At 56.2% G+C, this 12,831-nt stretch overlaps 1 protein-coding gene and 1 long non-coding RNA gene across 10 annotated transcripts in view; one reads left to right on the top strand and one right to left on the bottom strand.

The window, feature by feature from the left end:
• Positions 1-12,831, top strand: part of Smarcd3 (SWI/SNF related BAF chromatin remodeling complex subunit D3) — a 32,415-nt gene that overhangs the window by 12,045 nt on the left and 7,539 nt on the right. Inside the window, exons 1-2 of one of the 8 annotated variants that reach the window (XM_078040842.1) lie at positions 8,067-8,104; positions 8,870-8,946. The exons of 2 other annotated variants lie outside the window; for them this stretch is intronic. Coding sequence is in view for 4 of the 6 variants with exons in the window: in XM_013359275.4 (XP_013214729.1) it covers positions 11,162-11,239 (78 nt within the window). In the remaining 2 variants the exon portion in view is untranslated. Of the gene's footprint in view, positions 1-6,362; positions 6,417-8,066; positions 8,105-8,134; positions 8,315-8,869; positions 8,947-10,362; positions 10,555-10,965; positions 11,240-12,831 lie in introns of those variants that run through there. 5 more of the 8 variants (XM_078040841.1, XM_040291247.2, XM_078040840.1 and 2 more) reach the window with 5 other exon arrangements.
• Positions 2,714-9,949, bottom strand: LOC120891788 (uncharacterized). Of its 2 annotated transcripts, XR_005736334.2 has the most exons (3): positions 9,671-9,913; positions 5,333-5,537; positions 2,714-3,007 (listed from the first exon to the last, which is right to left on the bottom strand). It is a non-coding gene; the product is annotated as an uncharacterized LOC120891788 (long non-coding RNA). The 2 variants fall into 2 exon arrangements; XR_013435502.1 differs by having other exon boundaries at positions 2,714-5,537; positions 9,671-9,949.

Genomic DNA, 12,831 nt, shown 5'->3' with positions numbered 1-12,831 from the left:
GGACAGTATGTAAGTCTTGGTTTTTCTGGTTTTGTTTTGGTTCCAGGGATTGAATCCAGTAGTGTTTAATCAGTGAGCACATCCCCAGCCCCTTTTTTTTTTTTTTTTAATTTTGAGACAGGGTCTCATGAAATTGCTCAGGGCCTCACTAAGTTGCTGAGGCTGACTTTGAACTTGCAATCCTCCTGCCTCAGTCTCCTGAGCTGCTGGGGTGACAGGCGTGCACCACCACGCCTGGCAATGTAAGAGACTTGACAGCAAATCGTCTCAGACTGGGGTGAGCTCATTGGTAGAGCACATATTAAACATCCTGCTGAAAATGTGAACAGTTCCAAAGACGAGAAACCTTCTTCCAGTGCCCAACCTAAGAGCCATCATACCATGTAGCCTGCAGAGACCCAATGGGGGGCAATGGGAGGACAGGACTCCAGAAGAAATGGAGCAACGGGCAGGGCAGTGAGGTCCCATTGTCCAAGCCCTGGCCTGAGCCACCCTAGATTACCAGGTTACAGTGGCAAAGACAAGAACCCAGGCCTCCCCACCTGCTACCTCCCACTGGCCCATCACACGGGGGGGAGGGAGGGAGCACTGGCTGGCCTTAGCTACAAAGATTTGCAGGAACTGGGAGTGGCGTACCATCAGTCAAGACCTGAGAACAGACCCCACCTGTCACCCCCACTGCTCCCCTAGGGGGTCTTCATGATGCTCCTTGGCCACTACCCAAGCTTTTGAGCCCAAGAGTAAAAAAAGCACCACTGCTGTGTGGGGCCCTGGGAGTTGCTGAGCCGGGCCTTGATCATGAATCCCTGTCATGCACAAGCCTCCCAGGCCCCTCCTTTCCCACCCGAACATGCTCTCCCTCCATCACCACGAGCACTCTGTCCTGACCTGTGCAAAAAGTGCGTATTGCCATTCACGCCACTTCTCTCCCCTCTTGATCCTCTGAGTTCTCAAACCCTATGGCCACCCAGAGGACCAGGAACACAGGACAAGGTGGGGTGTCCTGAGGACCACAAGCCCCCAAAGGGACAGCAGACTAAGGTGGCTAGATAGAGGACCGGGAGACGTGTTGTTGTGGCAGAGTGTGTGTCCTTCCACACAGGCTACACAATGCACATGTGTGTCTGACCTGAAGGCCAGGAGGAACCAGGTGAGCAAGGGGCTATTCCAAGTTCAACCAGGATTTGTCTTTTAGCTGTGTTGAAATTACAGAAAACCACCTCAAGTGCTCTGAAATTTATTTCAGGCACCTTGATGGCAAATTTTCTAGAATTTGGATTCCCAATGTTTGAAAACGTCTACTCGAGATTTTTTTGAGGTATATTTTAAGATAAAATGAGGGTAACTCGGCTTCAAAATATAGGTTTCTGGGGACTTTGATTTCCTTCTTTAAAAGGAGGTGTTTGATCAGACATGGTGGTACATGCTTATTATCTCAGTGACTTGGGAGGCTAAGGCAGGAGGACTGCAAGTTTGAGGCCAGCCTTAGCAATTTAGTGAGATGCAGTTTCAAAATATATAAATAAAAAGAGCTTGGGGTGTAGCTCAGTGATAGAGTGTCCCTGGGTTCCAGCTCCAGTGCCACACAGAAAGGAAACAAACAAACATACATAGATGTTTGGGGAAGGTGGAAGGTGCTGGTGTGTGTCTCTGTCATTCTTTCCAGCAGACATGCCTTCTGCAAGGTGCACCAGGGAGGCAGCTTGGGGTGAAAGAGAAAACTCAGAGACTTTGAGGTCAGGAGACCCGATTTATAATCCCAGTCCCACCCTGCAATAGCAAAGTGACTTTGGGCATGTCACATGGCTTCTTAGAGCATCATTGTCCTTATCTTTAGAATGGGACTCCTACCATGTGCCTGAGAGAGCATCTATAGGGTCACACAGGTCACTATGTATGAAAGTGCTTGGTCAACGACATGGTTCACACAAATCCAAGATCAGGTTATTATTCAGTGGTGACCTAGGCTCGGCTTGTGACATTGTCCAGCACGTGGAAGCATGCTGGAAATCCTAAATGTCTCAGTAGGATTCCCCTACTGCACATTTGATTTATTGGAGTCCATCCTGGTGGACTGGTGGAAGGCAGCAGGGCTGGGTGAGGGATAAGGCGGGTGGAGGGAGGGGGTGCTGCCATTGTGAGTCACAGGCTGTGCCTCTTGGAGAGGACATTGGAACTTTTGGTAGGTGAGAGCCATGCAGGTTGTGGAGGGAGAGCGCCCTGGACAGGGGAGCGCCAGCTGGAGGGAGAGAAAGGATGACCAGAACCTCAAATTTCCAAAGAGCCTCGAGGAGGACGGAGGCTGGGGCACAGAGAAGAGGGACAGGAGGGACAGGAGACAAGAAGAATTCAGGGAGCTGGAGTTGGGGACCTTCAGGATCTTGGCCCTTACCTGGAATCAGTTGGGGAGCCCTGGGAGGTGCTGTCTTGTGTGTCCCTTTTTATTTGTATTTTTGTTTGTTTGTTTTGAGACAGGATCTCACTATGTTGCCCAAGCTGGTTTTGAACTCCTGGGCTCAATGCATCACCAGTCTCCAGCCTCCCAAGTAGCCGGGCACACAGGTGTGCACCACCATGACCTGTAGTTATTATTCTCTAAACCAACTTTGAGGTTTTCGTTGTTGTTGTTGTTGTTGATGATGAGTGAAAACCTTGAACTCCTTGATATCACAGAGCTGCACAATTAGGGACCCAGCAGGTAAGCAGAACAGAGTTAAGGGGACAGACATCTTTATTATTTTGCCCACTTGTCACATTCAGAACCATGAATGCAGTTTGAAGCCTCCAGCCTCTGTTTAGAGGACACTCTGGTGGCCATGTTGAGAGCAGGCTGTTGGGCACAAGTTCTGAAGCAGGCCATTCAGAACCTCGGGTTTGGCTGGGGCAGTAGCCATGGAGAATGAGAAGGGTTTGGACTCTGGGTCCACAGCCAACAGAATTTGCCCTGAGATTGGATGTGGATGTAGAGGAAGACAGGACCCCTGGATGATTCCAAGGGCCGGAGCACCTGGAAGGAGGGAAAGAGTGGAATTAAGTTTCAGTGATCTATTAAAGATCTGGGGAAGATGCCGCGTGGACGATTGGATGTATGTGCCTAAGGGTTGGGAGAGAGGCCTGGGCTACAGCGAAAGCTGAGGAGTTGTCCACAGGTGGGTGGTCCTGCGAGCTGTGAGGCTGGATGATGGATGATGTCTCCTGATGATGCCCTCAGGTGCCCCCCGCCCCGTGCGTTGAGAGGGAAGATGAAGAGCTGGACAGCTGAGGAGCCTGGGAAAGGGGAGTCTCAGAGGCAGGAGGAAAGCTGAGAGAGGGGAGGAGTGTTCCTCCGAGGAGAGAGGGACCCGGTGTTGTCGAATGATGCTGTTATATAAGCAAGACGAGTCCTGGGAATTGATGGTGGCATTTGAAAACATAGAGGTATCTGGGGCCCCCATAGTGGCATGAATCTATGAGAGGTGCACCTGTTGGGGTAGAGATTGGGAGAGCAGTGGAGACAGCAGATGCAGACAAGTCTTTTGAGAAGTATTGTTGCAATGGAACAATAACCTGCAAGAGAAATAGGATGAGAAGAGTTTGGGATGAGAATGACGGCCCTGCGCATGCTGGCAAGAAGGATCTGGGGGAGATGGGAGTTTACAGTGCCGTGATGGAGCAGAGGACTGCTGGAGCAGTGTTCTCAGGCACACGAGAGGGATGGGGGCTAGCACACCTGGATGTCGCCAGCTTTGGGCTGAAGCACCCGTGACCCATTCGCAGGAACAGGGGCATGGTTGCTGATAGGTGGAAGGATGTGGATAAGAGTCTCTTCAAGCTATTTGTAAGCTTCCATCTTCCCAGAAAAAAGGGCAGGAGTGGGGCCAGGTTGGAGGCTAGAGGCAGAAGACGAGAGGGGAGCGGGATGACTATGCACATGCTGAGGAGAGTGGATATGCTGGGCAGTACAGGCCGGAGAGTGCCTGCGTCACCAGTGAGACCATCAAGGACATTGTGCACCTTCCCCAGGCCCCATTCTTGTGCAAGGAGGAACAGGTGAAGCTGGATTTAGTGCCTAAGGGAGACAGTCAAGGGTATCTCCAAGGGAGGTTGAAATGGCAAATTTTATGTCATGTATATGTTGCATTAAAAAAAAAAAAAAAAAGACGAGCGGGGTCGTAGCTCAGCGGCATAGCACTTGCCTAGCAACTGTGAGGCCCAGGTTCCATCCCAAGCACAGAGAGGAAGAGGGAGTGGGGGAGAGAAAGAAAGAGAAGACATGTGAAGGAGTGAGGAGTGGGTGCCATGAGGGCACAGATCATCAGAATGGCCAGAGGCGTCCTAGGAGCCATAGCTTTGGCTGTGGAAGTGGGGTCAGAGAGAAGGGTGCATGGGACCCTTCCTATATGGAATGAAATGCGAAGCCAGGGGTTTGGAAACAGGAATGAAGGGCAAGGAGGGTCCCCACCCCATCCTGAGGCCACTTTTAAGGAGATCTGGAAAAACAGGTCCCACGGGGAGAGTTGGGGGAGGGGGGAAAGCAGGTCCTGGGGGAGCTCTTTCTACTATGAGAAGATAAAGGGGCCACTCACAGAAGAGGTGGAAAATATTGGAAATTTAGTTTATGATTTTATGAGAAGGGTTTGAAGAGTTGGTGGAAAATGGAAGCAGAAGCAGGGGTACATACGGCTTTCTGGGGAACAGCATGTAGGCACAGCATGTTGGGAGTCTGGAGGTAAAAGGCATCGTTAGATTAAGTCTGGGGCCCTGGAGGCCAAGCTGTGACAAGGTGAGGCTGAGTGTCAGGGCTCAGGGCAGGCAAGGTCTAGGCTGCAGTGGCAGGCCTGAGCTGCCTACCCTCTACTCCTGATGGAGCCACAGGTCCTGGAGCCAGGGCCACCAGCTGCGTCCCTGGGTGTTTGATTTATAGATCCACTGCCTATTGCCATTAGATTTAATTTTTCCCAAAAACATTTTTAAAGGAAATTAAGATGGATTTTTTTTTCCCCTCTCTATTCAGTTTTCTTCACTCAGTGACATCTCCAGCCACAGAACACAGTGGCTGGCTCAGAGAGCTCAGAGCTCTGAGTGCCTGATCAAATCAGTAGCTGAGGCCAGTTCTGTCTCACAAGTACTCAGAAGCTTCCAGAGGGGTGAGGCAGACATTAGGCCATCAGGAAGATGGCCAGGTGAGGTGCACAGGAGAGAAGCACTGGAGGTGCTGGGTTGGGGCTCCAGTCGGCCAAGAAGAGGCCCAGGCCAGGGTACAGACAACTGGAAGAAGGACAGCTGAGGGGGTCCAGGCCCAAGCAGGGTGGGAGAACCAGGACAGGCCTGTGATGGCAACAGCACTCCATACCTTTCCAGCGTTCCTGAGGGTGGATGGAGCAACAGCATCCTCAGTTCTCAGACGATAACAGACATTCCCCTGGGAGGAGGTGGCATTGCTAGGGCCACAGAACTGGCACAAGTAGACACCCAGGCCACAAGACGCCACCAGGCTGCCTCCCAAATCTGGGTCCTCAGCTCCCCAGCAGCCAATACAGTGAAGATCCAGCCAGTTTCTATGGACAGATCAAGGGGCAGGTATGGGTAACTCCCTCGAAGGCTTAGGCACTCCTTGCCCTTCACTCCGGTTTCCAAGGAGATTGAGGGTTTTAGAAGGGGAAAGGGGATAGTGCAGGGGGCTGGTGGGCTTACCCAGCTCCTCACCCAGGAGGCCAGGAGAGCCTGAGTTGGGTCCCAGACTCCCAGAGGAAGAGGAGAGCTTTCTGTGGGGTGGCCTTTCGACAGCTCTGTGTGTCCCGAGGCCATGCCTCCCCCTTGTTTTGGCCTGGGTTTCAGCCACATCAAAGCCCCTGACTCTAGCCAGACTTGCCAGGTGTTGATCCAGAGGCAGATGGGTGGGGAGTGAGGATGACTGTGTGTCATCCCTTCCTCCACCAGCCCGTCAGTCACTGGATATCCTGCCACCACCAGGCAGAGCCATGCCTGGGGTGGGGGGTTATGGTATCCCTTAGGATCCCATAGAAACCACCCCACATCCTCACGGAAATGGAGCCAGACTGGGTAGCTTTTTTTTTTTTTTTAATATAGTGCCATAAGCTGTTGGGCGTGACCTGCTCCAAGAAGACCACCTAATTAATGGTGGCTGTGAGGGGAATGAAAGAAAACTGGCTGTGAATCCAAAATGTGCCTTCCCTCTGGGCCAGCGGGATGCTCAGAGCCCCAGAGGCCGCTCTGCGCTACTCCTGCGACCAGCAGCTTCAGCTCCCCGATGTTTGCAGTTCATTGTGTGTGCGGTGTGTAGGGTGGGAGGGGTGTCAAGGAGCATCCCATTAGACTGAGCAAACCCACGCAGGCAAAGGGAGAAAGGACGACTGTTCACTCAGCTAACCTTTATCATGCACCTGCCCACCACGCAGGAGCCCGGGGACCCCACGGTAAGGTCTTTCCCTGATGATAGGGACCCACGATGTGATGGTGAGGGATCCACGGAGGTGTGTGGCAAGAAGCAGAGAGTGACTCTGAGGAGAGGAGGGAGGGAGCTGGGGGGTGTCCCTGAGGACCTCACTGAGGAGGGGGCTGATAGCTGGGCCCAGGTTTCACCTGGTGGTAGCACCCACTTGCCATGGAGATGCTCCCTCACTTCCCTCCCGGCCTTAGCTTAGCTCTTGTCTGCCTTGGTCCCTTGCAGTCCTATGGAATCTTTGGATTTCAGAGCAGGAAGGGCCCTGGGAATCTTGTCGCCAAACCCCTCCTTTTTTACCTCTGAGGAGGCAGGGAGATAACAGCCACTCGCCCAAGGTCACACAGCTATTTTGTTGTGCTATTTTTTCTTTGTTGTTTTGCTTCTTTCTATCATATTTGGTGTGTGTGTGTGTGTGTGTGTGTGTGTGCATGCGTGCACACGAGCATTTGTACGATTATGCAGAAATGACATGGAAAGGCAAGTCACACAGAGACAGCCCCCTTCAGAGTAGCAGAGGTGTCCTGGGCACAGAAACATTCTGACACAAACAGGGAGGCACAAGGCTCAGGAAGGGGAAAGGCAGTCAGCAGGAGGACTGTGATGCCCCTAGTCTGATCTTTTAAACACCGTCTGCTGGTGGAGGTTGGGGTGCAGGGTCCCCTCCCCCATCTCTGAGGACTGAGCCCGGTACCAAGGACTAGCCAGAGTTCCCTGGGGGCCTGAGACTTAGGACAGGCAGGGAGGGAGGTTCAATCCAACTCTGAGCCCCCTGCATGCCCAAGAAGGTGGTGGGATGTTTGTGACCAGAGGAGAGGTGGGGGGTGGACTTAAGGATGGGCCAGATCACAGAAATCAGGGGTCTTTGAGAGCTCCAAGTGGTCTCTTCCATACACACACACACACACACACACACACACACACACACACACACACCCTAATTCGTGCGGGTAATTTTGTTCCTCTAAGGAAAGCTTTATTGCTGGGTCACCGGGAAAGCGGACAGGGTATAGGGGTCTCTCCCAAGCTGTCCTTTCTCCCTCCAGTCTGGTTTCCTTTGTTCCTCCCCCTCCCTTCCTCCCTCTCCCCTGCCAGCTTCCCTTCTCTTCTTCCAGCCTCCCTACTCCCATTCCCCCTCCCCGCCCTCTCCTCCGTCCCCCCACCCCAGTTGAGTCCCCAAGTGGGACCTCCACAGTAGGCGGGAGGGCGGGACTCCGGCTCAGCCGGGCCTTGGTGGCCGTCTTCCCGCAGGGAAGGAGTTAAATCTCTTCCCCGCATCCCTCCTCCCTCCTCCGCCTCCCCCGGCCGCCGCCGTGGAGTCCTGCAGCTGGGCCCTGGGCTGACCTTCACCGGGAGGGAGGCCGCAGCGCGCATGCCCGAGCCCGGGACCGGCGCGGGCGGAGGGCGGGCGGCGCGGGCCGGCGGCGGGGCCCCAGCGCACCCGCCGCCGCCGCCCGCTCGCTCCGGCACGGTGGGGGGCGAGCGGCCGAGCTGTCCCGCAGGCCGCGGCGCATCTCTCCCTGAGCGGGGAGCGGCGCTTTGCCATTTGGTGCTGGTCGTGCTTCTGCGAGGGAAGAAGAGATGGGGGGACGGCAGGGGGGACTCCGGCTCCGGGCCGCCGCGCAGCCGTCCCCACCCGGGACACGAGCACTGCTTGCCCCGGTGCGGCCAGCGCCCTGTTGGGCTGGAAGGAGTCTGGGTTCTCCCAAGTCCCCTTTTCTCATCTGTCTGGAGCCCTGAGCAGCAGCGTGGCACTGCCCAGCGCCCTGATGGGGCTGAACTTTTAGGGACCTGGGCCTTTGTGAGAAGGGAGTCCTGGCCTGGACCCCCACACTGGTGCCACCCCTGCGTTCTGGTGGGAAGGTTTCCAGGGTATGGTGTTCACACACCTAGGGCCTCGCTTGCTAAAGCAGCAAGCAAACTTGTCTGCTGGCAGATGCCTTGTGAATAGGGCCTCTGTGCGTTGGACACGGAGGTGGCCAGGGTGTGCCTGTGTGCGAATCTATGTGGCTCCTTGTCCCTGTGGTGCCTGCTTCAGTGTGCAGGCCTGGTGGTGTGTGCTTGGGGGTGGGTGCATGCAGTGTATCTGTTGTGTGTGCAACACAAGAATGTCTGCCAGTGGGTGGTCAGGAGGGGGCTTATCTAGGGATCTGATTGACACTCACTTACCTGTTCCTTGGGATTGGTATCCACATAGTCCTTGGTATAACCACCTCAGGGAACCTCCTCCACCACCAAGACCAACCCAGAATTTCCCAACCCCCTCACAAAAGCTGGGTGTCTGCCTACTGCCCTTCTGTCATCCTAGCTGCCCCAGTGGGGGTCCCAGTCCCAGTCCTCTGCTGTCTTCTTTCCCATAAGGTCTCTCCAAAAGTTGAGAACACTAAGCTTTACACAAAATCTATATGTGTCTAACCCCACGTCTAGAACCTCCATGGCCTGTGGTTTCCCAGGTTCCTGCTAGAAGCCCCCCAGTGGGAAGCTCTGATGATTCACGCCTTCAGGTAAGTGGCAGAGTACCAGCTCTGTCCACTGGCCTGTTGAGTTTTGCAGGCATCCTTAGGCTTTTGGTGTTGTTGAGCCCCTGAGCCCAGGAATGGAGGGAACATGGGACCAAGAAGAAGTTGTGACCTCAGGTGCCACAACCAAACCTAACACATGAAGCACAGGGCACATCAGACATCAGTCCAATACCAATTCATGGCCACAGTAGATGTGGTGGTCATCTGGAAGGAAAAAGATCTGTGCCCAAGAGTGCGGTCAGGGAAAGCTTCTGGAAGGAGGTGGGCCTGAGCTGGGCTCTATGGGTGGTGAAATGAGACAGGCAGAGAGCAAATGGAAACACTGCAGGCAAAGAACTGCAGAAGGAGAGCCTCTGAAATAAGAATGAGTAGGGGGTAGAAGGCGAGCAGACGGACCGGGGATCACCCTCCTCCCCCAGGTTACCTTCATGGTCTGTGGCTGATGGAAACAGCCCCCCACCACCACCCCAGCATGGCCCAGTCTCCCAGGTGCAGGGGTAGAGGTGTTGGCATCCTGGACCAGATGCCCTCTCTGTCCTTTCAGATTGATAGTGGGTGCCTGAATGGGCAGAGCCCAAGGAAAATCAGGCTGCAGGAAACACTTCTTAGTGGAACATTCCCTCTGTACTTTGTCCTGACTTCTGAAGGCATTCTGAAGGGTCATGCCCCCCCCTCCCCAGTGTAATGGTAGGTCTTCAGGGCTCACCTTCAAATAAGTGTTCCAACAAACTCTTCCAGGCATTACCCCTCCCTCACCTGGATTCTGACACTGTAGACCCAGCAAGCCTATAAACTTGACCCACTGTTGTCCTGCAGCTCATGGGCTCCTCCTCCAGAGGAGGAGAGAAGGGCGTGGCTTTGGGGGCACGGACCCGCGGGCTCCCAGTCCCGGGATCGCAGGATTTGCCCCTCCTCCTTACTGTCCTTGCTCCACTCCAGGGACTGCCAGATCCCTTCACACCAGCCCTTTCTGGGGCTCCCACGTCTCCCCACCCCACACCCCTGCTTTCTTTAGGTCTTGAGGTTGGCCCCACCGTACCCAGATGCCTCAGCTCCTCTGGGTCCCCACCCCCACTCCCAGGCCACCAAGCCCTTCTTGCCTCATTCTTTCCACCTTCCCACCCTCCCCTACTCTGGTCCGTTCCTCACATGTTCTCTTCCTGTTCTCCTGAGCCCGATCCATGTCCCTTTTTCGGAAATACTTCCCCTATTGCCCTCACTTTCTCACAGAGAGGCAAACAAAGGCTCGCAAACCCAGAAATAGACTCACACAGAGCTGAAAGACACAGGCCGTGTCCTGCCCCACACGCACGCGCGCAGCACTGGGGGCTGTCGTGGAGGGAGGCACACAGACGAGGCGTTTGTGCACGCACATAAACATCCACACCCACAGCCACAGCGCTGTGCCACAAAAGGGTGCGGACACACCAGGCGTGCGAGACAAGGGCACACACATCTGCGGGCGCTGGGGAACGCCGCCTTCCCGGGCACACCCACCGCTGCCGGCCCTGGGGCAGGAGCAAGGCCTCCTCCGGGCTCGGGCTCCCCCCGGATTCCTTCCAGCGAATGTTTCCCTACTTGGCCTGCCAGGTCTCTGGGGAAAGGGCCTCAGAAATGCAGCAGGAGCCACTTGGGGGAAGGAAGTTGGAACTGGCTGTTCCCTGCCTGGCCATGCCGGCGAATTCCCTAACCGAGAAACTATTTGTGGCGAGAGCCCGGTGGCCGGCGAGCCCCCCGCCACCTCCCTGACGTCCCCTCCCCGCGCCGCCGCCCGCGGCCCTCGGGCGGCCTCGGCTGCAACGCCGCTGCCCAGCGCCGGGCTCGTCGGCGCGCCTCGCCGCTTATCTGAGCTGTTTGGACAGCGCGGGGTGCAGGCGGGCTGCTGTGTCCCCGCCGAGTCCGCAGGCAGACCCCGGGCCGCCGGACTATTTCTGTCTTATCAGTGCAGGAATGCGGCAGCCGCGGCGGCGGCGGCGGCGGCGGCGGCGGCGGCGGCGGCGGCGGGCGGGCGGCGGCGGCGTGGGCCGTGGGCCGTCAGGGCAGCCCTGAAGGGGCCCCCTCCCCACTCCGCTCGAGTAGAAGTGTGAGAGAGCCCAGCAGGACTCAGAGGGGAGAGTTGGAGGAAAAAAAAGGCAGAAAAGGGAAAGAAAGAGGAAGAGAGAGAGAGAGAGTGAGAGGAGCCGCTGAGCCCACCCCGATGGCCGCGGACGAAGTTGCCGGAGGGGCGCGCAAAGCCACGAAAAGCAAACTTTTTGAGTTTCTGGTCCATGGGGTGGTGAGTGGGGGAAAGTTAGCGGGGGAGGGCGAGCGAGCTGGCTCGGGCTGAATGGAGGGATGATCGGGAGGGACCGCGAGGGCGCTCCCGCTCTCCCACCCCTCTGGTGGGGGCGCCACGGCCACGGCCCAGCCCCGGGACTGTGCCGGCGCCCTGGCATCCGAACACGTCGTCAGGGCGGGCTGGGGATGGGCGCGCGGTGACGGCCGAGGGAGGCTTAGGCATGGGCTCTTGTCAGGGGAGGAGGGTGGGACTTGCCGCCTGTCCCCCCCAAGCGGGGGGGTCCCCTCTGTACCCGACACGTTGTCTTCCGTTCTTTTCCTGGTGGGCCCAGGTACCCCTGCCCTGGGGGTGGGGGTGGGGTGGGGGACTGTGTTGCCTTGTCCCTGTTCATCCGTTGGGACAGTGTCACTCGGATAGTGTCTGGGGAGCAAGAAGCAGGTGACCCTGGAGGCACTGCCAACGAGAGCTCTGGCTGAGTACAACCGCTGCATCCCAGCAGGAGGGCTCTGGGGCTTGGTCATGGCCTCTGCCATCAGGGTCAGGGAGAGGCCCGCTCTAGGAATGAACCCCAAGAGGTCTGAGGGTCCCCTTGTCAGGCTCAGCCACCAGAAGTTGATGACCTTAACACTTCAAAGGTGTGAAAGAACAACTGAAGTCAGGGACATGAGGCCTACAGACCAAAGGGACAGCACTACACACTCCCACCACAGGCAGACTGAGAAAGCACGTGGGGAGACTGAGGGAGCCTGGGGACCTAAAGGGATGGAGGACTGAGCTGAGTCAGTAGGGGGCCAGGTTGGGAGGGCTGTAGGAAGGGGAGAGGCAGGGGCTCCAGGACTGGGGATGGGTGAAGTGTGCGGAGGCAGAATCAGGTTTACCATGGCCAAATTTGGTTGTGACCTCAGGAAGGCACCTTCTCAGTGAGAGAGACTGAAGTTCCTAGAATATTGGCCGCATAGGCATGGTGCTGGTGGCTGGTACAGTCCCTGGGGGCCCTGGGAGCCTCCCTCTCAGGGGCTCTCCCTAAGTCAGTCAGTGTCTCTGGCCTTGATGGATGGGAGAGCAGCCCATAAGGAAGAGGGCTTCCCTGAGGCAGCCTGTCCTCAGTCCCAAGAGTCTGGGGATGGGGTTGGGGGGCTTCCCAGGGTGTTTGTGTCCTAACCTTGTTGTTTTGGGGAGTCCTTTAAAAGGCCCATCTAGTGGAGAAAGGGCTCTACATGTGGATCTGAATATGAAAAACTTGGAGCTTTGGTGAGCTCACTCCCAGTGGTGCCCCATTTATGCTAGTGGGGAATGGCCAAGTCTGGGCTCTATTCTGGAGGCTTGAGTGACAGGATCAGGTGGGGTGGGGGAGGCAGACACAGGTTCCACTGTGGAAGAGATGGGCAGAAACAGCTGCTGGCTGGGGGTGGAGGGTGTTCGGGTGCAGGAACAGAAACACCAAGCCCAGGGTCAGGGTCAGGGCTCTTCCATATGCCTGAAGGTGACATGGTGGGGTTAAATGATATCAGGGCCCACATCATTCTCTCCATAATCTCCTTCCTGCTCCTTTTGTCCCAGTCCCAATCCCACCTCCCCTTACTGTACAG

Source organism: Ictidomys tridecemlineatus, chromosome 2, assembly GCF_052094955.1.
Source record: "Ictidomys tridecemlineatus isolate mIctTri1 chromosome 2, mIctTri1.hap1, whole genome shotgun sequence".
Lineage (NCBI taxonomy): Eukaryota > Metazoa > Chordata > Mammalia > Rodentia > Sciuridae > Ictidomys > Ictidomys tridecemlineatus.
Note: the sequence above shows the minus strand (reverse complement) of the source record. Positions and strands in the feature narration are given on the sequence as shown.